The sequence below is a fragment of the Pogona vitticeps genome, chromosome 3 (genome assembly GCF_051106095.1).
Source record: "Pogona vitticeps strain Pit_001003342236 chromosome 3, PviZW2.1, whole genome shotgun sequence".
Classification (NCBI taxonomy): domain Eukaryota; kingdom Metazoa; phylum Chordata; class Lepidosauria; order Squamata; family Agamidae; genus Pogona; species Pogona vitticeps.
This window is the reverse complement of record NC_135785.1, coordinates 147,107,752-147,134,655: the sequence shown is the minus strand read 5'-3', so window position 1 is coordinate 147,134,655 and position 26,904 is coordinate 147,107,752. Positions and strand designations below refer to the sequence as shown.

Genomic DNA, 26,904 nt, shown 5'->3' with positions numbered 1-26,904 from the left:
TAAATATCAACAGGTGTTTTCCAACAAGCCGGGGATAGTGAAGGGAGTGATGCATCGGATCCACACAGGGGAGGCACCCCCGCAGGCAGTATCCCCATACCGAGTAACGGGACCCTATAGGGACAAGGTGCGGAAGGAGCTGGACGAAATGCTGAGGGAGAACATAATCGTCCCCTCTTCTAGTCCTTGGTCCTCTCCGATAGTCCTTGTGGACAAGCCTGATGGGAGCATTAGGTTTTGTGTTGATTACAGGAAATTAAACCGTGTAACCACTCCTGATGCCTACCCAATGCCCAGGCTAGACAACCTGATTGAAACCATAGGGGGTTGTCGGTTCATCTCATCATTGGACCTGGTAAAGGGATATTGGCAATTAAGAATTGATCCCAGGGATCAAGAAAAGACTGCCTTTTGCAGCCCTTTTGGTCTCTATGAGTTTCGAGTCCTGAGCTTTGGTCTCAGAAATGCACCAGCCACATTCCAGAGGCTGATGGACCAGACCTTGGCAGGGCTCAGTGACTTTACAGTGGCCTACATTGACGACATAGGGATCTTCAGTAATACCTGGGAAGATCACCTGATACACCTGGAGTTAGTGCTGCAGAGGTTAAGTGCAGCAGGGCTAACAGTAAAGGCCAGCAAGTGTCAGCTGGGTAGCCCAGAAATCAAATACTTGGGTCACATGGTAGGGGGAGGAATGATAAAACCCCTGGAGGCCAAAATAGAAGCTGTTCGTGATTGGCCTAGACCCAACACCAAGAAAAAAGTCAAATCATTTCTTGGGTTGGTGGGCTACTACAGAAAGTTCATCCCGAGGTTTAGCGAGATTGCGGCTCCGCTGACCGATCTGACGAAGAAGACGGCTGATGACCGCATCCCGTGGACCAGCGACTGTGAGGCGGCGTTCCAGAGGTTGAAGGAGGCGTTAATCAACTATCCTGTCCTGCGTGCTCCAGACTTCGACCGGGAGTTCATCATCTACACCGATGCGTCTAACAGCGGGGTAGGAGCAGTTCTGTGCCAGGAGGATGAGAATGGTGACCAGCATCCAGTGTCCTACCGGAGTAGGAAACTTCAAAAAGGTGAGAGACATTTGGCAACCGTGGAGAAGGAGTGTTTGGCCATAGTCTACGCGATCCAGAAGGCCAAGCCTTACATCTGGGGAAGACATTTTATTCTGTGTACTGACCATTCACCATTGCAATGGTTAAAGACAATGAAAACCCACAATAGCAAACTTATGAGGTGGGCTTTAAACCTACAGGACTATGACTTTGAAGTGAAGGTGGTCAGAGGGTCAGTGAACTGTGTTGCTGACGCCTTATCAAGAAGACCTGAAGATTGAAGACGGCGAAAGAACATGGACTATGTGTATATAATGATGACAAAAGTTAAAATGTACCTGTGTTTTTTCTGAATTTGGTTGTATGAATAAAGGTAAATTGATGTAATGTTAATGGTAAATGTTTAAATGCCTATTTGCTTTGGTTAACTTAGAATGTAAGTATGAGTAAGTATAATATGGTATGTATAACTGTTGTTGTGTATTTTATCAAGGTTGTTTTTTGGTGAAAAGCACCTTAGCTTTCCCCCTACAAAACAACTTATAAAGAGGGGAGGTGTTACATACAGCACTGATGTTACCTGTCTGTCATGGGTTTGGAGGGAAAGTTCCATCCTATGGGGAGTGGAAGGCGGGACATCAGGAGGAGGGGCTGTACTGTATAAATGTGTGATGCCTGGGTGGTGAGAGGAACACACTAAAGGAGACACTGAGAGACACTGGGTTGTGACGAAGCAGCAGCTGGGAAGAAGAAGCTGTTGTGGGAGTCTGTGTGTCAGACAGGGTACTACTGTGTGTCAGAGTACCAACCTGATAGGTTCAGGTGTCTGTTGGTTAGCCAGAACTGATAGGTTCAGGGTCTGTGCTTCAAGTTAAGGTTCTGTGTGAACCAAACTGTATGTATGTATGAGTGAAACTAAGCCACGTTACTTTATGTTATTCACCTGATTGTTTTATTTTCCCTGTGTGTATTTAAATAAACCTAATTCTTTTTATTGTTTAAAAATCCATCCCTAGTCTGTGTGACTTCTTACAGGGAATGGTTGGTGGCAGCTTGGTGTAACTGTGTGACATATCCCAGTAGGTCTGGGTTTGTCACATAGAGAAGTGCAGGGGATCTGGTCCATACTGGGATCCTCACACGGGTAGGTGGGGTGGGGTTAACTGTTTCTCCCCACTTCATTTCTAATTTAGATCAGTCCCTCACTCACCCCTGCAAGCGTACAATCTATATTGCTTTAAAAGTGTTAAATCAAACACACGAAACATCACAATGTTCATTTGTGATGTGGAGCCACCAGTCATTCTGGCTGGGGATCATTAGGGTTGAATTGTACTCCAAAGCATTAGAGGGCCACAGGTCAAGAAGGGTGCTTTTGAAAGGAAAGGAGGGCAAACTTGGTCTCCCATGTGTTTTTGGCCTAAAACTTCCAACAGTACTATCCTACAAAGTCAATGCTGAGAGACTACAGGAGTTGTGGTTCAAGAACATCTGGAGAGCCACAACTGCCCACCCTGCTTTTAAGGAAATCAAAAGAAAAATAAGGACATACCACAAAGATAGGATCATTCACTGCCGAATGGGGAAGAGTCCCTGTCCCATTCAAAACAGAGTGAACCAAATTATGGAGACTCACTACTGGCATGTCCAAGGTTCCATCAGGTTTATCAAACCCTTCCAAAGCATTCCTGTGGTAGACAATAAGCAAAGGAAAGCATTATCATCCCGCAGTTCCTGGCCTATAAGAAATGTCATTCTTGAGCAAAATGATTAATAATAGTGATTCCCATGTGTGGGTTCTCGAAGATGTGATTGAGCTTCAACTCCCATAAGTCCTGACCCTTGGCTAGACTGCCAAGGGCTTCTGGGAGTTGTAGTCCAACAATATCTAGGAACACAGATTTGTTAATCATAAATGCATATAGAACACACCTGAAGCTAAAAGTAGAATTCCGAAAGAAAGGAGGTTTATCAAAATCTTGAAGAGACAGACAGTTCCGGACATCATCCAGGGTTGGCAGCCGATCACCATCTTTGCTAAATGGGTTCCTCCTCAGAAGCCCTTCATTAGTTCCATTACATAGTTTCACCAGGCGATTATAATCATCCAAACTTGGAATTAAAACAAAGAGACAGGGAGCTATTAGACTAGATGATTGTGCCAAGGGTTGCTGTCATTGATTTAGAGAGGGACAAAGTCAGACTGCCAACTGTGCATTGCCTATGCAGAAGAGTAACTGACCAGTGCTTCTACTCATTAATCCTTGGGGCAAATTTAGATGTTTCTTACTATAATGTATTAATAACTCTAGACTAAGAGTAGACAATTTTAGTTCTCCAGATGTTTTGGTCTATAAATCCCAAGAACCCTAGCCAGCATCACCAATGCTGAGAGATTACATGAGATCCAGTCTTAAAAACTCCTGGAAATTAACAGTTTCACCATCTTTCTTCTAGACAGACACAAATACCCAAGGCTGTATTCATAATTCACATGAAGGTTTTACTGTTCACTATAAGACCCTAAACAACTAGGACAAAGATACCTGAGGAAATGTCTTCTTCCCTATCAATCTATTTGGCCAGTGTGAACCTGTTAGGCCACATCATCACCAATCTGCTTGTTCTGTCATATCGTGTTGTGATTGTGACAACCCCAGACCTACTGGGATATGTCACACAGTTACACTAAGCTGCCACCAACCATTCCCTGTAAGAAGTCACACAGACCAGGGATGGATTTTTAAACAATAAAAAGAATAAGGTTTATTTAAATACACACAGGGAAAAATAAACAATCAGGTGAATAGGATAAAGTAACGTGGCTTACTCTCACTCATACATACACACAGTTTGGTTCACCCAGAACCCTTAACTTAAAGCACAGACCCTGAACCTATCAGTTCTGGCTAACCAACAGACACCTGAACCTATCAGGTTGGTACTCTGACACACAGCAGTACCCTGTCTGACACACATACTCCCACAACAGCTTCTTCTTCCCAGCTGCTGCTTCGTCACATCCCAGTGTCTCTTCTAAACTCTCCACACAGGCATCACATATTTATACAGTACAGCCCCTCCTCCTGATGTCCCGCCTTCCACTCCCCATAGGATGGAACTTTCCCTCCAAACCCATGACAGACAGGTAACATCAGTGCTGTATGTAACACCTCCCCTCTTTATAAGTTGTTTTGTAGGGGGAAAGCTAACGTGCTTTTCACCAAAAAACAACCTGAATAAAACACACAAAACAGTTATACATTCAATACCATACTTACTTATACTTACATTCTAAGTTAACCATAGCAATTATGCATTTAAACATTTACCATATACATTACATCAATTTACCTTTATTCATACAAACCAAATTCAGAAAAAAAAACACAGGTACATTTTACTTTTTGTCATCATTATATACACATAGTCCATATTCTTTCGCCGTCTTCATTCTTCAGGTCTTCTTGATAAGGCGTCAGCAACACAGTTCACTGACCCTCTGACCACCTTCACTTCAAAGTCATAGTCCTGTAGGTTTAAAGCCCACCTCATAAGTTTGCTATTGTGGGTCTTCATTGTCTTTAACCATTGCAGTGGTGAATGGTCAGTACACAGAATAAAATGTCTTCCCCAGATGTAAGGCTTGGCCTTCTGGATCGCGTAGACTATGGCCAAACACTCCTTCTCCACGGTTGCCAAATGTCTCTCACCTTTTTGAAGTTTCCTACTCAGGTAGGACACTGGATGCTGGTCACCATTCTCATCCTCCTGGCACAGAACTGCTCCTACCCCGCTGTTAGACGCATCGGTGTAGATGATGAACTCCCGGTCGAAGTCTGGAGCACGCAGGACAGGATAGTTGATTAACGCCTCCTTCAACCTCTGGAACGCCGCCTCACAGTCGCTGGCCCACGGGATGCGGTCATCAGCCGTCTTCTTCGTCAGATCGGTCAGCGGAGCTGCAATCTCGCTAAACCTCGGGATGAACTTTCTGTAGTAGCCCACCAACCCAAGAAATGATTTGACTTTTTTCTTGGTGTTGGGTCTAGGCCAATCACGAACTGCTTCTATTTTGGCCTCCAGGGGTTTTATCATTCCTCCCCCTACCATGTGACCCAAGTATTTTATTTCTGGGCTACCCAGCTGACACTTGCTGGCCTTTACTGTTAGCCCTGCTGCACTTAACCTCTGCAGCACTAACTCCAGGTGTATCAGGTGATCTTCCCAGGTATTACTGAAGATCCCTATGTCGTCAATGTAGGCCACTGTAAAGTCACTGAGCCCTGCCAAGGTCTGGTCCATCAGCCTTTGGAATGTGGCTGGTGCATTTCTGAGACCAAAGCTCAGGACTCGAAACTCATAGAGACCAAAAGGGCTGCAAAAGGCAGTCTTTTCTTGATCCCTGGGATCAATTCTTAATTGCCAATATCCCTTTACCAGGTCCAATGATGAGATGAACCGACAACCCCCTATGGTTTCAATCAGGTTGTCTAGCCTGGGCATTGGGTAGGCATCAGGAGTGGTTACACGGTTTAATTTCCTGTAATCGACACAAAACCTAATGCTCCCATCAGGCTTGTCCACAAGGACTATCGGAGAGGACCAAGGACTAGAAGAGGGGACGATTATGTTCTCCCTCAGCATCTCGTCCAGCTCCTTCCGCACCTTGTCCCTATAGGGTCCCGTTACTCGGTATGGGGATACTGCCTGCGGGGGTGCATCCCCTGTGTGGATCCGATGCATCACTCCCTTCACTATCCCCGGCTTGTTGGAAAACACCTGTTGATATTTACTAAGCAGCATTTTTAGTTCTTGCTGCTGGTCTTGGGTGAGTGCAGGACTGATCTTTACCTCCTCTGGGTTGTATTTTACTTCCCCTCTACCCTCCCAGAAGGGTAATTCCGCTTCCTCACTCTCAGCTGCTTTTATCGCGAATAAAACCCTCTGTTCCCCTCTGTAGTAGGGTTTTAGGGCATTCACATGAACCACCCTCCTTGCTTGGTTCTCCTCCTGCTCTATTAGGTAGTTCAGGTCTGACATCTTGGAAATGACCCTATATGGTCCTGCCCATTTGAGCTGCAGTTTTTTCTCTCTGTAGGGCCTAAGCCAAAGCACTTCCTCCCCTGGGTCAAAGTGTCTCTCTCTAGCTTTGTGGTCATACCATGTTTTCTGTCTGACCTTCTGAGCTTGCAGGTTTTCTGCTGCCAGCTCTAGATTTCTCCTTAGGTCATTCATCAAGGTGTCTATGTATGTCACAACGTATTGTGGGTCATCCTGGGTGATCTGCTCCCAAATTTGTTTGATCCAATCAAGGGGCCCTTTCACCCCTAAGTGTGCAGCAAACATGTCAGAGTGACCCCTTTGTAAGATCATGGGACGATACTTTTCAGGTACCACCAGCTGACTTCTGATCCCATCTCCCCCTTTTGAGATATTCCTCAGGGTCTCTCTATATAAAATCCCCTTTTTCTCCAGAAATCTCACTGGGGTTTCAGGTGTTAGCTGGGCGTCAGTCACCTGTTCAAAACACTTTTGGAGAGTGGCGTCTGCCTTTTGCTCCTGTCCAAATCTGCTGTCTGGGGTTAAGGTTTCCACCACAGCTTCTGAACTCCCCTCTGCTTCCGTCTCTGGCTCATCATTACCCCCCTGAACTGTCCCTGTGGTGGCTTGTGAGCGTGTAATCACTAGCACCTGTTTCACATGTTCAGCCAGGTCATTTCCCACGAGCACGGCTGCTGGCAGAGTAGATGAAATCGCTAGCCGCCAAGCTCCCCTCCAGCCTTGAAAGTGGACAGGTACCTCTGCTACTGGCAGAGAGATTACCTGCCCCTCAATCCCTGCCACCTTCATGCTCTCATTTGGGATTATAAACTCCCTAGGAATAATATCTGGATGGCACAGGGTTACCTGGGAACAAGTGTCCCGCAGCCCCCTATACTGACGGTCAAGTATTCCTACGTCCACCCCGGCTGTCTCAAACAACTGAGAATCTGTTTTCACCAGCAAGCAGCGCTTTACCTCCACAAGAGGACCATTTTCCTCAGCCTGATCAGCAGAGGTAGCTGTTCCAGACTGAGTAGTCATGGCAACAGGCTCCCTCAGTGACACTGAGCCTTGCTCTTTCTGGACACAGAACACAGCTTTTGGCTTGGTCCCACTAGACTCCTGAAGCACCATTCCTTTTAGCTGCTTTAATTTCTCACACTCTGAGATTAGATGACCCTTTCCCTGACAGAAATAGCATTTTCTGGTGTATTTTGATTCTCTCTCATCTTGTTTTGGTTTTCCCTCCAAAATCTGAGGTCTTTCACTTCACTCATTTCTGTTACTTGGCTTCGAGTCAAGGGCATAACCCCCCCTCAGAACAGGCTGCTTTAAAAAGTCAAGCCTCAAAATAAAACGTCCACTTTTTTCCTTCTTGCCTCAGAACCAGCTCTCCCCAGAGATTGCTGCTGTTCTTCAGCACTAAACTTGCAACAGTATCGAGTCAGAGCCTACCCCCCTCTGCTGGGCCTCTCAGCTGGCAAGCTAGATCACTGTTACTACGCAGTTTTGCCTCAGCTTTTTCCCGCCAAAACTAGGCTGCCTCAGAGCACCTTAATCTAAGTCTCCCCAGTTGGCACGTTCTTCTACTAGCGCACCTCCCCGTGAGGTACACCTAGAAGATTACCTACGCGCCTCAGACTGTCCCTGACTAGACCCCCCTTGCTCTGGGCACACCTGCCAAGGCTTTGCTGGACCGCTGGACAACTGGACCAGTCGTATCCCACACGCTGGACACCAATCAATGCGACAACCCCAGACCTACTGGGATATGTCACACAGTTACACTAAGCTGCCACCAACCATTCCCTGTAAGAAGTCACACAGACCAGGGATGGATTTTTAAACAATAAAAAGAATAAGGTTTATTTAAATACACACAGGGAAAAATAAACAATCAGGTGAATAGGATAAAGTAACGTGGCTTACTCTCACTCATACATACACACAGTTTGGTTCACCCAGAACCTTTAACTTAAAGCACAGACCCTGAACCTATCAGTTCTGGCTAACCAACAGACACCTGAACCTATCAGGTTGGTACTCTGACACACAGCAGTACCCTGTCTGACACACAGACTCCCACAACAGCTTCTTCTTCCCAGCTGCTGCTTCGTCACATCCCAGTGTCTCTTCTAAACTCTCCACACAGGCATCACATATTTATACAGTACAGCCCCTCCTCCTGATGTCCCGCCTTCCACTCCCCATAGGATGGAACTTTCCCTCCAAACCCATGACAGACAGGTAACATCAGTGCTGTATGTAACAGTGATTACTTGCTGTCAAGTTGCCTCCAACTTATGGCAACTCTATGAACAAAAGATCTCCAACATGTCATGTCCTCAACAACCCTGCTCAGCTCTTTTAAACTCGAGCCTTGTGCTTCCTTTAGAGAGTCAATCCATTTTGTATTTTGGTCTTCCTCTTTTCCTGCTCTCTTGAAATTTTTCCAGCATTATTATCTACTCCAGGGAAGCTTGCCTTCTCATAATGTGTCCTAAGTAGGACAGCCTCAGTTTTGGCTCCAGAGATAGTTCTGATTTGATTTGATGTAGGCCCACATTTTTGTCTTTCTGGCAGTTCATGGTATCTGTAAAGTTCTCCTCCACCACCGTATTTTTTAAAAAATTAATTTTTCCCTATCAGTTTTCTTTATTATCCAGCTTTCCCACTCATACATGGTGACTGGGAATACAAGAGTCTGGATGATCTTATATTTGGTCTCCAGTGACACATCCTTACACTTAAAGATCTCTTCTAATTCCTTCATCGCTACCCTTCCAAGTCTCAGGCTACAACTACATAGTTAAATACCATGGGATTCGCTTTACTTATAAAAAGAGTGAATTCAAAGTATTTTTTTTTACTGACCACATGACACAAAGGCCCATTCAAATTGGTCCAACCCTTTTTGCTCCCAAAGTGGACTTTTTTTCCTCTGCTGCTGAGGGGCTTTTACATTTTCAAGCCAGAAAAATTCAAATAGGCTTTTTTCCATGTATTTAGTTGTGATGCATTCTTGTAAAAATGGAGGGGGCATGCCTGTAGATGCTATTTTGGTGACCCAAGCAGTTGGGGTTTGATGTTCAGGACTGGAGAAACATGTCCCCACATTCTATCCTCTCCCCCAATCATCTTCCATTATATATTTACTTTTTATTTCTTACATATATGAGAATAATGCTAGATCACTTTGTCACCTTATCTCTGAGTCATCATTTCAATTATTTCCTGTATTTATGTCCCATGAGTTCCCCCATCAGATTGGAAGAGGTGGCACCAGAGGAAGGTAGGAAAGAAGAGGGGCTGTGGGCTGGAACGTGAATCACATCACACCCAGTATGAACAGTGAATTCCCAAATCAGTCTGCAGCCCCTGTGTAAGCACTGACTGAGATTTCAAATGTAACTTTGAACTCAAATCTTTGAACTGCAACTCAAATCGCAGCAAAGCTGAATTGCTTCAATTTATCATTCCAGTGTAGTCACACCCTCTGTCTTCTAATTTGTTGGCTGCAGTCTCCATTTGAATTGATGATTAAACAAAGGTAAACAAAATCTTTAACTATTTCAATTTCTTCATTTTCAACACTAATGTTATCTAGCTGAGATTACAGTTCTTCTGTAGTCATGGTTTTGGTCTGCCTAATGTTCAACTACAGTTCTGCTGCAGCATTGTCTCATTTCACTTCTCCTTCGTGGTCTCTGTGAATGCACACTAATGGGTTAATCTGCGCCTTAGCAGAGCAGGTTCAGAACCTTTGAGAGCTTTAAGCACATGGTGCTGGGACCTCCCACCTAGGCTACATCACCGCCCCCAGCACCAGGTGCCTCAGTTCCATTTCCTGCCGCCACTTCAGCAGCATCGTGAACCGGAGCTTGTGCGTTTCTCTCTCTAAATACCTTTTCTTCTTGGCTTGGATCTCCCTCCTATACTGACCTCGACTTGCCTGATGTTCCTCTTGTTTTGTGAGTTGGACTTGAAAGCATAAAACCATGCTTAGTGTTCATGGCCTTGTCAAGGCCTTTCAAGTGTTGTACCACTTGTAACCGCAAGGTGCCTTTCTCTGACGGCCACTCATTGTGTCTCTTCTGTTTGGGAGAAGAACACCAAGTTGCCTCTTGCTTGTATTGCAAAGCCTTTACCAAGTCAGCTTTGAAGCAGAGGCTTCAGAGATTCCGCTCCCATTTGTGGCAGCATTCTCTTGAGTCAGCTCTTAAAATGGAGCCTCCACGTACTCCTTTGTCTGGAGCTTTGCCGGCTGTGGCTCCCTCCCCAAAGACGGCCACAAGGTCCCAAAGTCCACTTCCTTGGCCTTGAGGTCGACCATTTCATCCTCGATATCGAAGTCCCCATTGGGCTTGATATTGAAAAAGAAGGAAAAGACTTCTAAGTCTACAATGCCTTCTGTTGCTCTGTTGCCTTCGATGTTGGTGGCTCAACATGATTCCGTAGCTACTCCATCAAGACTTGAGGGTGTTTTCTCCCCACGTCCAGAGGTGGTGTTGTCACCACAGGTGAGCTTTCCCCCCATGCCTGCTCATTCATCACCCGATGTTGAATTGGATCCTCCAGCTGCTCCTGGATCCCCCTCCAGCTTGACATCGGAGGCACCCAGGAAAAAGAGACAGAAAACCTGTCACCTTTTGCCTGAGCCTGATTGTGACAGGCCACACCACAGGAGGATCGAAGACCTTCTCCTTGGGATGACCCTCGAGAAAACTAGGAAGAGGGGTCTTTCCAGTTTATTCATTTAATCTTTTTAATTTATTTTACTCGCAGATAGTGGCACTTGCTTATTCTCTGGGATAACCCAATAGAGTATGCACCAGTTTTGTTGCGGTTCAGGCAGATCTGAAAACTTTCATTCACCTCATTATTTGATTATTTTTATGTCTGCACTATGATTTCAACTTTATTGCCTACTGACAAAGTCTTTTGGTTATAGTTATGGTATCTATTTACACTGTAGTTGCTACTGTTGTTTGTATGTTGCCTGGATATGTGGTACATGGCAGAAGACACAGAAATATATTTAAATAAGTTTAATAAATATGTATACATTCTGTGTGAAAACTAGATGGTACTAAGCAATCGTGATTATAGATTCTAAAGGTATATGCAACCTATGGCCTCCAAGATGCTAGATTCCAATTTCCATTAGTCTTAACCAGCCACAGTCAATGGTGAGGGATGCAAAGAGTTGTAAAAACATCAAAAGAACCATAATTTGTCCCTCGCTGACAAATAGTTGACCTCATTAAAAAATCAGGGTCAGAAAGGTTCTACTACAAATGGGCAAATATTATCAGGGGAGGGAGAGCCAGAAGGCTTCATCCAGGATCCCTTCTTCAGCTTTGCGTATAGAAATTAAAGAATCATACTTAACATATTTCTAATTTTCTTTATAACAACTGACCACGGGTGGCTGTAACACTAGACTTTGGCTGATAAGCCCTTCCTTCTTCTCTCCTCCTTTGGCTGGCCATAAGGAGAGCAGGAGGGTTTTCTTCCATTTCCCGTCAAGGGAGTGGGGAGCAAAGAGTTAAACTCCCCATATCCCACCCTTGCTGGATTCCTAATCCATATTTAGCAGAGTTATATCTTTAAAATAATGACGGAAATCTTCTTGCACTTGCCATCATGTACACATAGCCCTGTGAACGTCTGCAGGCAATTATGCTTAGGCTGTCCCCATTGCATTCCTGATGGCACAACTGATGGCACAGCTCACTGTACACTGGTTGCACAGTGCATCCACAGAACTGCTTATTTAATGTGCCTTCTGCCTTGGCACAAATCTGGCTACTGTTTGCACAGTGTCAAGTTATGCAGACATAGCTCCACAACAGCCATTATTTTAAAGACAGAACTAAGCAAAGTCTGGTTCAGAAACCCATCAAGGGTGAGATACGGAGAATTTAACTTATTGCTCTGCACTGTAAAAGGAAAGTTATGGATGATTGGTGGGTGGGTATACAGCCAAATAACTGGATTTCAGGACTGGTTTAATCCTTCACATTTTTTTTACCAGAGATTAAGAAAAACAGTTGCTTACCTTATTGACTTCAAAATTCTCCTACTAGATATGTCCAGATTTATGTTTTGGAACTACAAAAGAAATCTGGACACTTGCATCTCTCACCTGTTGCATATTATCTCCCATTGTGAAAATCTTGAATTCTGACTTATTAATTGCGGATCATCCGGACTTGATGCTCCAAGAAGTTGATCTGTACACACATCACATTCATTTCGGCCTGTAGCAAAATTCCAGTAAGGCAATGCAAAGGACTCATTCCCAATCATCCGCTAAAACAACATGACATAGGAGAAAGATGGAGACAAGATAAAACTTCAACTATACATATTAGATTCAGATATGCAGTCATGTATAACACAGTTACAGTTGCTTACATTTTTTTTCACAACTCAGCAATACCTTTGCAGCATGTGCCGAAATTGTACTTCATTTACCAAATGAAATACCACTTCATTTTCTATCATACCCATACCTACAGCCTACTGAAAGATAACCACTATTGATAAAAAAAACAGGATGGAATTATAGGTACAGCCATGAGTATGCTACACAGAACAAAGCTAGACAGATCTACTCATTCTACATTGCTCCCAGTTGGGGATGGGCATGAACTATGCAGTTAGTTTGGCACCCCACCCCTCTAGTAGGTGCCCACTCAGGCAACACCAGAAGGTGACAGAGTGTGGCACCATCACTGATTGGGCATCCACTGGAGGGGGCAGGATAAGCCAGGGAAACTATCCATACTGAATTGCCAAAGCAGCAGTTTGTGCCCATCTCTACTTCCAAGTAACTATAAAAACCTGGAGCTACTTGGGTTTGCTTAACATTAAAGGAAGATTACACAACTAAAGGAGGTACAGAAAAAGACAACAAAAATGATCTGAGGGAGAAACCTGTTCCTTGTGAAGAAAGGCTTAAAAGACCTTGTAGCTCTCAGAGAAAATAAGCTAATGATAGAGCAACTGGCAGAAGTTTGTAACATTATGAATAGCTTAGAGTGGATAATTAAAGCAAAATCATATTCTCTCTCGTTGAAACACACTGGAGCACAAGGACATCCTGCGAGACTAATTGCAAGAAGATTATGTTCTTAGTGTCCCGCCAGCTTGCCTTTCTTCTCATTTTGACTTGTTTGCCCTTGGCAGCAGGACAAGTGTGAAGGATGCCATCTGTTGATCTGTCCATTTTGGCTTCCCATGCTGAGAACCCCTCCCTTCCCACCGTGTTGTGGAAGCAAGTAGCTGGCCCTCTGCTTCCTTCAATTATGTGTTCCCATTCAGCGTTTTCTCTGACCTGCAGGTCTCTTTCCAGCAGCAGCAAATGATACCTATGCCAAGTAACAAAGGCAGGTCCTTGATGGGAGAAGTCTATTGCTGTGAAAGGACGACCTGGCCCTGTGGACAGAAGGCCAAAGCAGTTTAAATGAGAAAAAAACTCTGTAGCAGTTAATCAAGATGTGGGGGTGGGGAAAAGAAAAGCTATTATTCAGAATCCACCTTTCTTGTTCTTTCCCTCCCCAAATGCAAATGCCTTTTTGTGGGTGTGCATTTTATTTCATTGGTTTATTTCAGGGGTCTCAAACATGCGGCCCGGGGGCCATTTGCAGCCTGCCGGATGGTAGTTTGCGGCCCCTGCCTTGCCTGCCTCCCCCAAAGCACCCACGCGTCCTCTGCTGTCAAGAGTAAAAAAAAAGCCTCGCCTCGCTCCCTGGCTCTCTCCCAAGACGGCGCCTCTTGCACCCTCCACCCACAACTGCAGCCTGTCAGCCAGCCTGCCTGTCTGCTGGCAGGCAGGCTGCAGTTCCGGATGGAGGGTGCAAGAGGTGCTGTCTTGGGGGAGAGCCAGTGAGCAAGGTGCACTGTCGGCTCTGAGCACCTGAGCCACCACCGAGCGATTTCTGAGAGCAGAGCTCGCTCCCGGCCCGTCCTTAAAGAGCACCTCCAACAGCGCCGCCAACAGCAGCTGCCGCCGTTGCTTCTTCCAAGGAAGTGGCTCTGTGGCTCTCTTTCTCTCTCAGCACCCCCAGCACCAGCCCAACCAGCAGCCGCCCCAGCACTCAGCAGTGCTTCCTTCTCCTCTTCATCCTGCTTCAGCCACCTCGGCTCTGGAGGCTGCCTGGGCTCACCTCGCAAAGTTTACTCCTCTGTCATGGTGGGGGTAGCTCTGCTGCTGAGTGTGCCTTTTTTTGAGGGGGGCCTCAGAGGAAGGTTGCCGGACCTCCGTGTGTGTTTTTTTGTGCGTGTGTGCGCGCAAGCACCTTTGGGGGGCCCACCCCATTCTGTTTAATTTCATGGGTACCGATGGGGGCTTTTCTCCTTTGGCAAGGCGATTCTGTGAATGTTTTTTTTTTAATTTTATGTAGTGCCCTCCTCCCCCCCCCCGGCTAGGCAGTTGCTGGCGCTCCCTCCCTTTTCTGTTTCTTCGTCCTGCTGGTGGTGGTGGTGGTGGTAGTGAAGAAGGAGCCGGAGGGGGTCGTGGCTGGCAAGGAGGGCTCGTGTGCCTCTCCTCCCCCTCCCCCTCCCCCTCCTCCTCTGAGCCCCAGCCGGGCTAAGGAAATTCCCGGACGGCTTCCTCAGGCTCTTGCTCCACTTGGCGGAAAATCTGATGCGGCCCAGCCTCACCCTGACTCTGCCTCCAGCGGCCCCCAGGGAAATTGAGTTTGAGACCCCTGGTTTATTTTGTATGTTGGCATGCCATTGAACTACATGTTTGTTTCCAAACAGGTGGGATCATTGCTGAGGCAGAGAAAGGGGTACATTCAACAAGGTGCTACCGTATGATACCATAATATAAATTTAAATTTAGAATTGGATGGAATGGGATGTACTGACTCTAGAAAGACAAGACCTTTATGATGACAGAAATCTCCTCCTGTCAGGGAAAATGCCTTTCTGGTGGCTAATCTTAGATATGAGAAAAAAGTTATGCTCCACTGACTGAGAATTGCTAAGCCAAAAATAATAAATAAATAAATAAAATGAAAAGGATGAAGAAAAGACAAGGTGATGGGGGAACCAGATTATGACACATCCATACTTTCACTAGCCCAGAGACTCAGCTACAATGGTGGGACATAGTTAGGCCATGGTGAGAACATGTTTAAATAATTTCTAGCATCTATAGCCTGAGAGGGGTTCAGATTTAGTGCAGCTTCAGCTGATCTAATAGTGGTGCACCCTTCAGATGGTATTTTAATTGAAGCCCATTCAGGTTTTCTGAAAAAGTGCAGAACACACATACCATGAGGGAACACATTAGTCCTGCTCCCTTGTTTGTTGCTTTTAACATGCAGAAATGACAGTCTTAAGAGGAAGAGTCTGTGGCACCTCTGTAGGCTCCCACTTGAGCCAGAACATGGTGGGGGACATCAGCATTCTGGCTCTCATAGAGAGACTAAAAAGATACAGCAAATTCCATCTTTTTCGACTGTCGCTTTTGCATGACTATCATCATCTCTTCATTGTTTGTGCTCTCTGTAAGCTTTGAGAATATCTAAACAGGACTTGAGAAGACCAGATTCCTAACATTGTTGGTATATAGTTAGTAGGCATAAGGCAGGTGTGGCTGCTAAAAAAAGAAGAGCTCATAGTGAATGAATTGTGCAAAAAGCTTGTGCAAAAAGGTGTCTTCATTTCATTTGTCAAGGGAGTCAACAAGTGTGAAAAACAGAAGTTATCTAAGAAATATACTTGCAAAAAACTAGCCTGGACATTCAAAAATCTCAGAAATTTCTTAGAGACAAGGTGATAATGACCATTGACTGACAAGAGTGTGCTCAGACTGGGTGGGGAAGGCAAAGGCTCATTGTGAGAGAACTGGTCTGGAAAGTCAGTGCAGGAGCTGGTGGCTAAGGGAAACGGGCTACCATGCTCAGAGACAGAAGAGATAATTCAAGCAGGCACTGGAATCTAAGAGGAGGGTCCAGACAGCAAGTAATTCCTGGAACAGAGGCCTCATTCAGTCGTTATTAAAGCCTGTGTGAGGTGCATGCAGTGAGGGGGAAGAAAATGGCCCCAGCCCCTCTGTCATTATGTCTCAAGAGGGTGACTCTGTTCTTTCTGTGGAGATTCTCCCTGTGAGCCAGAACACTCACGTACAGTGTATTCTGGCTCACATGAGGGAGCCTACAAAGATTCGAAAAGCCTCTCTCCCTCATCACATGCACCCCTCACATGCTTTGATAATGACTCACTAAACAGGACTAGAATCATTCTAGAAGACAAAAAGCTGGAAGAAAAGGAAAATGACAGCATATATTCCTTATCAAGAGCTGGCTTGCAGGGTGTGGGGGATGGATTTTAGAAAAAACTTATATAAGGGAAAAGCTTTTGAGAGCTTATTTAGCTCAGGAAGCTTTCTTACTTATTAGAAGCAACAACTATGTGACATCAAGTTGGTTCCAATTTATGACAACCTGGACCAGCTCCGGTTCCGGCTCAGCCAGGCAAGACGCTCATGGCTACACAGCGGTGATTTTATCTTTATTTTATGTAATTTTATATGGTTTTTATAGCTTTTGTTTAGTTGAAGTTCCTATTCTACTTCTTGGCTGAAGGCATGATTTTAACCTTGGTAAAAGTAAACACAGAGATAATGACCACTGGAGCTGCCGAGAGATATTAGAAATACCTCTGTACGACAAAATTACACAACTGCAGCCTTGGGAAGAAAACAGAAGAAAATAACACCGCTATTGCGGACAGTAAGCACCTGCGTGAATCAAGTCTGCAAGAAAAACATTTACTTTGTTTAAGAAAAGCCATCTGCCTTCGGGGGTTGTTTGGCATACAGCAGGGGCTGATCCGCTGACTCCGTCAATCTACAATTGACTCACAGTGAGTAAAAGTCCTCCAAGGAACGGGTGGAACAACCTGCCCTTTAATGGTTTATGTTTGAGTGTTTACCGGAGCTAAGAAGTGTTTTTATACAGCTACCACTGACCGTAACTGTGAAACCCACATTCTTCTCCCTTTGAGTGGTAGTTTGCACCTGCAGAAGTAGAAGGGGACACTAAATAAGCTTAATTTGTGGAGTATAACTATGGTCACCACTAGGACCAAAAAAACCTATGGCAAGTTAAAAAAGGCTCCCAAAAAGCGAAATCAGAAATCTATAGCAGACTTCTGTGTGGTCTCAGATCAACGTGAACATGTACCCTCCTATAATCAAAGGCCGCTGAGGGAATTTACATCAAGTACCCCACTTACTACGGACAATGTAGGCATAAGTAATGGAGAGACATACCAGGGGGCTGCAGTCGGAACTCCGCACTCCGGAGGAGAAATTGGCAATTGGTCTCTGGACCCAGAACTCCTAGAGAAGGCTCTCTCTGCCTCTATGGAATCATTCTATAAATACTTAAATCTATCAACACCTGGGCCTAAGGAGAACCATATGGAAGGAACAGTAGGCCCCCAGGATGCTCAAGGGCCCGAGAGTGAACAAACTAGGATTATTTACACCCAACTACGTGATCAGTGTCTCCTCTCAGCTAAATCCAACCAGACAATTTTCAATAATCTGCATGATCTAAAGAAAGAAATCGCTGATACTAAAGCAATACTACAATGCATTGCTGACATGATAAAGTTGGGGATTTTAAAAGCAGCACCCCCCTCAAACCCTCAGAATACTGAACAGAGAGGACTTCAGGCAAAAAAGGAGCTGGGTACAAAAGATCAAACACACAAAGATAACTCCCTAGCCTTTAAAGGTCAGAGTTACCCACAGTTATCAGAAAAAGCAACTCAGGACCGAATGCCCATCTCTGGGAAGACCCCAAAGGCCTGGGCTGATCCATATGAGCGAAATGAGGACACAGAGGACACAGAGGGACCTGACCTAACATCCTCTAATCTAGAGCTAATAACCATAGACGAATGGTGGGGAAACACCCCAGAAGAACCCTATCCCCAGCATCCACTTGCTGTGACAACATGCAAGGAAAATATACAGATTAAAAAACCCCAATGGTCAGCAACCTCAGACAGTGAAGGGTCCACCCCTGCTGAAAGCCCATCACTCAAGCCTGTGAACCACATCACCATTTACAACTGGCCAGTAAGAAAACCAAATGGCACCTGGGCCTCCAACTCAGAAGTATTGCGGACAATAACAGAAATTCTGGGCAAGGATTGGGATGCTCAAATGAACACAAAATGTTACTGCATCTATCCCAGCAAGCCCGGGCAACTGAGAGGCAGGGTGCACTTGATCTTCGCCAATAGTGAACAGGCCCATCATTTTTGGAGCCTGTTGTACAAGTTTGAAAAAATAGCAGTATCTTTCAAATGGGGAATACATACAACCTGGACCAGGGTTTTCTAGGCATAAAGCACTCAGAAGTGGTTTTCCATTCCCTCCTTCTGTGGATATTCTGGAACTTTGCCCAAGGCTAATCAGGTTGGCTGTTCTCCTGGTAAATGGGGAATTGAACTGCAGGCCTATTTAACTACTCTAAGCAAGCCCAGCCTCTCATTTAAAGAGTGACAGTTTAATGCCTTCCATAAACAGTTTTCATAACAGGTATCTTAGTTTCTGTTCATCTCATCTCTAGTGGTGGTGTCAATCCCATGCCAGCACCACAGGAACAAAGCTACTGGGTTTCTTTCTGAACAGTGCAGAGGGTTAGATTTTGGTGGTAATGGTAAAAGATTTCATAGGTAAGACAACTTCATGGAAGGGTGTCTATAGATCCAAGTTAAAATGTTAGAAAAGGGAACATGGGCAGGAAAATCTACATAATTTCTCCAAATACGGTAGTAGCACTGTGTAAACCAATGTGTTTGTTACATGTTTGTTGGCCACCCAATGGTGAGAAAAGCCAATGGGTTCTTTCATAACTTTCTCTAAATTATACATGCAGTCTCTGTTTCCATGCATCTCCCCTGTGATGATGACTCTATGTGTGTGTGAGAGAGAGAAAGCTGGGGATGAACTGCAAGCACCATGTAACAGGGCTTGGGTCTAAATCTAGAGCCAAACTTTGGACTGGGCTTTCTTCACATTGAAGCTACCAGCCATTCTGCAGTAGGGAAGGCAAAAAAAGGTCAATTAGTCAACATATTTTAAATTGTTTATATTCTACATTGTTAGCCGCCCAGAGTAGTCAGTTGACTAGATGGGCGGGGTAAAAATTCATTCAATCAATCAATCAATCAATCAATCAATCAAGTCTGTGTAGCATTCGTGCAGCCTAAACCTAGCAGATGAGAGATGGCGCCTTAATGACTTCTATCAAGGTTGGGAACAATGTAGTCCTGCCACTGTAATGGGATTTCAGTCTTAGTCTATGATGAGTAATGTTGTGAGTTCAATTTACTAAGGTCTGGAGGGCCAAACATTTGCGACTGTTGCCTTACCCTTACAGTGGAGCACATTTGGAAATACATTTTCATCTGGATAATTCAGCAAAAGAGGAAGCACCTCACTTACCTTAACAGATGAGCTGAAGGTATACATAGCTTACTGAGAAATATTTTCACCTTCTGGCAATGACCAGATAGGCGGAGTATAAATAAATAAATAAATAAATAAATAAATAAATAAATAAATAAATAAATAAATAAATAAATAAATAAATAAATAAATACTTGTGACCCACCAAGTGAAACAAAGCTCACCAGCTATGTATCGGGTCCTTATTCATCCAGCCATAATCAGACACAAAAGAAGTTTGTTGAACATTTGGTGAGCTAACATTCATGGCCAACATACTGCAATGTGGGTCACAAGTCAGGCAGAATGTTCTATAGTGAACAACATGGAAACAGTTGTCATATACAGTTGCCAAGTTTTTTCCAGTTTGCCTCTCCTCCTGTGCCTTTCACAGCCACTTGATCTGAAGACATCCCCAGGTTATAATTATTTTTATGCTATGAAAACCATCACTTGCTCATCTCACAGATCAAGGTACTCTTAAAAGCATAGGAGCAGGCTGGATCATTGTTTCCACTCAGCTGGCAGTTCTATTCTTCAGTCAGCAGCGATTTCTGTCCTCCACCCCCCTTGGGATCCCTTGGGAAAATGGGATAATATTTCACCCTCCTATATCCCATCCCTCCAAAATGAAAAGCACAAACCTAACAGAGTGTCTCTCACAGAGTAATAATGCAACCACACGTAAAAGTTATAAATGCTGCAATTTGTCACTTGCGGATCATTCCCACTGGGACCAAGCAAACTCAGCCAATGCTCTTTTGCGATCACATAGTCTGGGTGAACTGTTGTCTTCGCACGGTTCAGAGCATCCAAAAATTGTTCTCTTTCTTCCTCGGTCAGAACGTGGATGTTCTTCCGGATGACTGGGGGCTTCTTCTCATCACATGTGGGCCCCATCCAGCCAAATTTGCAGTCCCCACAGTTATAGCCAGCAAAATTCCCTGGATTAAAACAGAGCATCATTTACTGTATGTCACAGTGTACATCTGTGCAGAAAGACAAAGAAGTAATAGATATCCTACAGAGCTCAGTAGCTGGAAAGCAATAAAGTGGCTGTTAGTGAATCACTACATATAGAGCCCTAAATGGTTTAGGACCTTGGTATCTGGCAGAGCGCCTCATGGCACAGTGGTTAAACTGCTGTACTGCAACTAAAACTGTGCTCATGGCCTGGAGTTCAATCCCAGGTAGCCGGCTCAAAGTTGACTCAGCCTTCTATCCTTCCGAGGTCGGTAAAATGAGTGTCCAGCTCGCTGGGGGGGGGGGGATGTGTAGCCTGCATAATGAACTTGTAAACCGCCCAGAGAGTGCTTGAAGCACTATGGGGCGGTATATAAGCAGCAAGCTTTGCTTTGCTTTTTGCTTCTTCCACCCACTTCTGCCAGTCACTCATTCCAGGCCAGGCCAGGCGGCTGAGGGGCCCAACGCCGAGGGAGGTCCAGGAGGAAAGAACGAGGAGCAGGGCCTTCTCGGCAGTGCCCCTCGCCTTTGGAACAACTTGCCAGTGGAGAGATCCTCCTGGGTCTCTCTCTGGGTGTTTTCAGAAATAAACTTAAAACCTGGCTATTTGGGCAGGCTTTCCCTCCTGCCATATCTTAATTTCTTATACTTTGCCATCTTGGACCTATAATATATGTTTTTAGTTTTATTGTTTTTAAATTTGTAAACCGCCCAGAGTAGACCTTTGGTCTAGATGGGCAGGAGAGAAATCCAATCAATCAATCAATCAATCAATAGCCAGGGCCAGTCCATGGCACTTTGGTATCTGAGATGAAGGGTCAAGATGGTGCCACATCCCACTCCTTCCTCTAATTCTAGATACAGAAGCCAACCAGACTAACAGCGGATTCTTACCTTAACATTGGCAAGCAGATGATTGACCTGACTGATGACCACTTCAGTGTACAGAAATCAGTTAAGGATACAGGGAGGCCTGCCAGTCCTCAAGACAGCCTGAATGTTGTAACTTTTGTTTTCCTGTTTTAGTTTCAATAATTTCCTAGCCAGTTAAAAACAATCTCTTCCAGAAGGTTGCCTTCACACGTATATGGAATTTGTGGAGAGGAAATGGGGCATGTTAGGTGACCCAGATCATCTACTAACCCACCCCCACATTGCTGGCTCTTCTCTCCCAAATCTGTGCATTCAGAATGGCACCTGAAAAGGGCAGCCTCTGCACTCAGTAAGTGTCTGCAAAAAGATCCCTGACTGCATGGAGTTGCTTTACAGACACTTACTGTGCCCACTGAGGTCCTCCATGTGGAAGTCTACATTATTATTATTATTATTATTATTATTATTATTATTATTATTATTATTATTATTATTATTATTATTATTATTATTATTATTATTATTATTATTATTATTATTATTATTATTATTATTATTATTAATACCCTGCCTATCTGGCCCACCGGTGGAAGAAATGAGTAATATCTATTAAGGCTGAAACTGTTTTTTGAGTTTCTTGGGAATAAATAAGCCACTTCAGCAGAGGGTAATTAGTGGTATGACAAGACCAAAAAAAAAAAAAAAAAGGAAGATGGTTAATGAAGGGCAGATCCAAATGGAACATTTGCTTTTGTAAAAGCATCTGGTTCATCACTGCTTGTTTTTTGTATTTTTCCCTGTTTCCCATGGTGTGGTGCCATGGGATATCATCTTACCTCAGGCTACCCCCAGACAGCCCTATCCTGTCTTTCTCTTTATCAGAGGCAGAGGTCATAGCTCCCATTTGTATTCCCTTCCTACAGTGCATATGTGTAAATACATGTCTGCCCTCTACTGTGCACATGTGCATGTGTGTATGTGTAGAAATATTCACAGTTGCCCTTGGCTTTGTCTGTCACGCAAGCTCTGCCCGCCTTTCTGACCCACCAACTGCGCTGGGCACCAGCCATCACTGGATTCAGGACGTACTGAAGGAAGTCACTTCTTCACATAACACATTAGCCATATTCAGGCATTATGCTTGAAACTGTGGGAGGGTTGAATGCATGGCAGAGTGGGACCGCACATGTAAGCACCATCCCAACATCCCCATCCTATTTCTTATCATATGAGCTCTCAGAGTGCATTCAATTGAGTGTGCTTATATGCTCTGTGCCAGACCTTTGCATTAATCACGTGAATGTCTGAATCGCTTTTGAGTGGAGACACTGAAGACTAGCATGCATCCCAATATTCCCACCGCCTGTTTAGCCACTTCCAGACATAAGGCTTGAACAGGGCTATAGTTAGTATGAGATTTATTACCATGAGATGTAAAAAATAAACATTAACTCAGGGCAGAAACAGATATAATAGATAACCCCTTATTAGAGCTAGAAGCAAGTTACTGCTGGAGAGATGTGATTAAGGCAGACTTACATGTTTGAGAATCAAACTTCAAAAGAATCCTGTGCTTAAGTCCTAAAAATGAAATCACCAAGGCTGGCCCAGGCTTTCCCAGCATTTGAGTCAGAGTCTGGTGACATTGTCTCCCACCACACTAGAGGAGGAGGAGGAGGAGGAGGAAAAATGTCACCCTTCCCTCACTCATCTGCCAAGAAAAGGGGTGGCTGAAGTTTTCTTGAATTCTCCCCCAATTCAGACAGAAAAAGAGGAGTGTGGCTGCAGCTGCAGCAGCCCTCCTCCCCAAAAAAGACCAGCAGGAGCTCTACTGGGAAGTGGCAGGCCTCAACAAATTCATCAGTCCCACCATTCTGCAACCTGAGGCAACCACCTCATCCAGGCTAGTGGCAAGGCTGGGACTGCCAATCCCAAAACAAAGCAAACTAATTTTCTGCTACAACACACAGAGCCACTAAGGATTTTTAATGACAAATCCTTTAAACCCATTATTTCTGTCCTTAGACACCTTTAAAGAAGAATTAGATGGCCAGAAAAATATTGCTTATGCATGCCAACGTAAGTGCAATTGTGTAAATCACAGTGTTAAATTGCTGCTAGTTAAGGAGTTTCCATTTCTATTCCTCATCAGACATTGCTGGCACTTGATGAGGAACAAAAGCAGCAATGCCTCATCTAGCAGCAATTTGCCACTGCGATTTATGTCATCACATTTAATGCCGAGAACAACAGTGGGAGGATGCTAAGGCCTTCAAGCCCTGCCTGTAGATTTGTCCTAGGTATCCAACTGGCCACTGCGAAAAACAGGATGCTCAACTGACCTGGGAGTCTCACCTTCCAGAACTATCTCTTGATTCATTTTGGACTATCTCATCACAGAGTTTTCATGGTGAGGAAAGTTCAATAATGATTTACTATTGCCACCTTCTGAATACAGTGGGGTTTTGACTTGAGAACTTAATCCGTATTGGAAGGCGGTTCTCAAGTCAAAAAGTCTGTAGGTCAAGTCTCCATTGACCTACAGTGCATTGAAAACAGATTAATCCCGTAACAGGCCGTTTTTGTTCCATTTTGTTTTTTTTCTGGTCCGTAAGTCAATTCTCAGGCTGCAAGTCAAACCTAAATTTTGCGGCCAGAGAAGTCTGTAACTCAAAAAGTCTGTAAGTCAAGCCATCTGTAAGTCAAGGGTCCACTGTAGTACTAACAAAAGTTTTGAGTACTTTCACTGTTGCCTCCTCCGCCAGTGTCACTTGAGCTACTGCTGCTGCCTGTTAGCTACTGCCCCCATCACTATTGCAAGTATCCATTATCTTCTTTTGATGTGTCCATTACCCTTGAAGAGGGTTGATGCATCTTAGTCTGGTGTCTAAGAAGCTGTGACTATTCAGCCTTGGGTGACCCCAATAGGAGTCCTGGCTTTTAATGGAGTCTGGCCTCCTGACGACATTGCTCTCAGCTTCACGGATGTGGCCAAACCCTTTCACCACATTAAAGAGTGCATCCAAGAGGGAAGAATTATATCATCATCATCATAATCTTAGAACTGCAGAACTGGAAGGAACCCTGTGGATCATTGAGTGCAGACCATGTCAAGGAGATACAGTAAGGAATTGAACTTCCAACATCTGGCTCCACAGCCAGATACCTAACTCACTGAGCTATCATATTATCCTGTGCTTTAACTGTGGAAAGCTGTAGGTGGAGTGAGAGAATGCCACAGAGATTATTGCAGAATGAAAGATATCTATACACATTCCTTGACTTTATCATAAGTAAGGCAAGCACAAGAAATCCTGAACCTCACCCACAAGAATCTGATCAAAATGTATCCTCCTTAGAAACTCTTTTCAGAGGTAGTGGTTTTTTTTATCAGATTAAGGATGCTTGTAATTCTCATGGGAGAAGTGTTTGTCACCACACTACATCTCACATTCCTGTAGCCTAGCTAAGCTTGTTCATGGGTGAATCTCATGAGCTTCTCAGATGACATGGAGTCATAAATTTTTGTTACATTAAAGTGTAATACAAGAGTTAAATAAGGAGTCCTGTTTTATGAGCCCCACCTTAGATCAAAGTTTTACTAGCTAAATCTCAGCACACAAGGGAGCGTATTGTATGCACAAAATGTGCATTATAGAATAATTGGCTGAGGAGACTAATGTCAGTAATCACTTATAACTGCATTCATGACCTCTGGCCTAGATCAGCAGACGCACAGCAACATATTCAAGCAGTAATCCTTTAGAAGAAGCATTAACAGAAGAAAGCAAAAATAGGCCATATATTCGCGAAGGCTTTCATGGCTGGGATCTAATGGTTGTTCTGGGTTTTTTGGGCTCTTTGGCCGTGTTTTGAAGGTTGTTCTTCCTGACGTTTCGCCAGTCTCTGTGGCCGGCATCTTCAGAGTACAGGCTGTTGTTCTCTGAAGATGCCGGCCACAGAGACTGGCAAAACGTCAGGAAGAACAACCTTCAGAACACGGCCAAAGAGCCCAAAAAACCCAGAACAACCACAAAAATAGGCCATACTTCTATACTAAATTACTCCTAATTTATCAAAAATGAAGCTGTATCTGGAGCAATGACCACAGCATACAGCTCTGTAGTTTATTCTTTCTATAGACACATTGCATTGATTAGAACAGCCATGGACAGCAGGGAAGGAACCAATAAGCATGGGTTCTTGTTCCTTTGTTAACCTCCCTAAAATTGCATCAACAAGTGTAGTCACTCCTTTTAGTTTCAAACATATAAAAGCTAAGGTAAGATATTATGAGCCTTGCAGGAACATTTGAATTTAAGCCAGCTTATGGGAACCCATGGCCAGCAATTGCTACTTCCAAGAAGAACTGGAAGTAGGAAGTAGGAAGTACAGGCCTCCACAGACCACATAAATACAGTGGACCCAAATATCAGTTCATCAGGGAAGACACCAAAGACAACCAGCTGGCTTTCCTGGACAATGCAATCATCATAGGATCCAACTGCAGCTTAGGAATAGCAATCTACTGAAAACCTACACACACTGATCAATACTTGTGATTTGACTCCCATCACCCACTCCAGCACAAAGTAGGGGTCACCAGGACGCTAAACAACAGAGCAAGAAACATCCTCACCTCCACAGAAGCCAAGAAGAAGGAAGATGGAGATCTGAAGACAGCCCTTAAGGCCTGTGGATATCTAAAATGGGCCTTTAACAAGGCAATATGCTGACTCAGCAGGACAATGGAACAACCTGAGACCCAAAGTCAACGGAAGAACCTTATTATTTATTTATTTATTTATTTATTTATTTATTTATTTATTTATTTATTTATTTATTTATTTATTTATTTGTTTGTTTATTTGTTTATTTGTTTATTTGTTTATTTGTTTATTTGTTTGTTTGTTTGTTTGTTTGTTTGTTTATTTATTTATTTATTTATTTATTTATTTATTTATTTATTTATTTATATCCCGCCTATCTGGTCGTGTCAGGACCACTCTAGGCGGCTAACAACATTAAAATGTCATACAATAAATATATATATAAAACAATTTTACATAACAGAAATACTGAACAGAATGGGAAAACTGAAGGAGAGGGAGGAAAAAAAAGCGTCAGGAATTATCTGATGGGAAGGCCTGCCTAAACATCAATGTTTTTAATTGATTCTTAGAAATACCCAGCGAGGGAACCGCACGAATCTCAGGAGGTAGGTTGTTCCAGAGGCAAGGAGCCACCGCCGAGAAGGCCCGATTTCTTGTCTTCTCCTTCCGGGCCTCCCTTGGCGTTAGGCTCCTCAGCCTCACCTCCTGGCTTGCACGAGTGACACGGGTAGTTCTTGGCGGGAGAAGGCGTTCCGCCAAGTATCGAGGTCCTAAACCGTTTAGGGCTTTATATGTGAGCATCAACACTTTGAAGTCGATGCGGAATCGGATGGGCAGCCAATGCAATGCAGCCAGAGTG

At 44.2% G+C, this 26,904-nt stretch overlaps 1 protein-coding gene across 1 annotated transcript in view; it reads right to left on the bottom strand.

Moving 5' to 3' along the window:
• Nucleotides 1–26,904, bottom strand: part of DCT (dopachrome tautomerase) — a 61,798-nt gene that overhangs the window by 22,200 nt on the left and 12,694 nt on the right. Inside the window, exons 2-6 of the mRNA XM_020783559.3 lie at nucleotides 20,241–20,540; nucleotides 13,453–13,553; nucleotides 12,259–12,425; nucleotides 2,997–3,176; nucleotides 2,617–2,752 (exon numbers count right to left, since the gene is read on the bottom strand). Coding sequence (XP_020639218.3) covers nucleotides 2,617–2,752; nucleotides 2,997–3,176; nucleotides 12,259–12,425; nucleotides 13,453–13,553; nucleotides 20,241–20,540 — 884 coding nt within the window. The remainder of the gene's footprint in view (nucleotides 1–2,616; nucleotides 2,753–2,996; nucleotides 3,177–12,258; nucleotides 12,426–13,452; nucleotides 13,554–20,240; nucleotides 20,541–26,904) is intronic.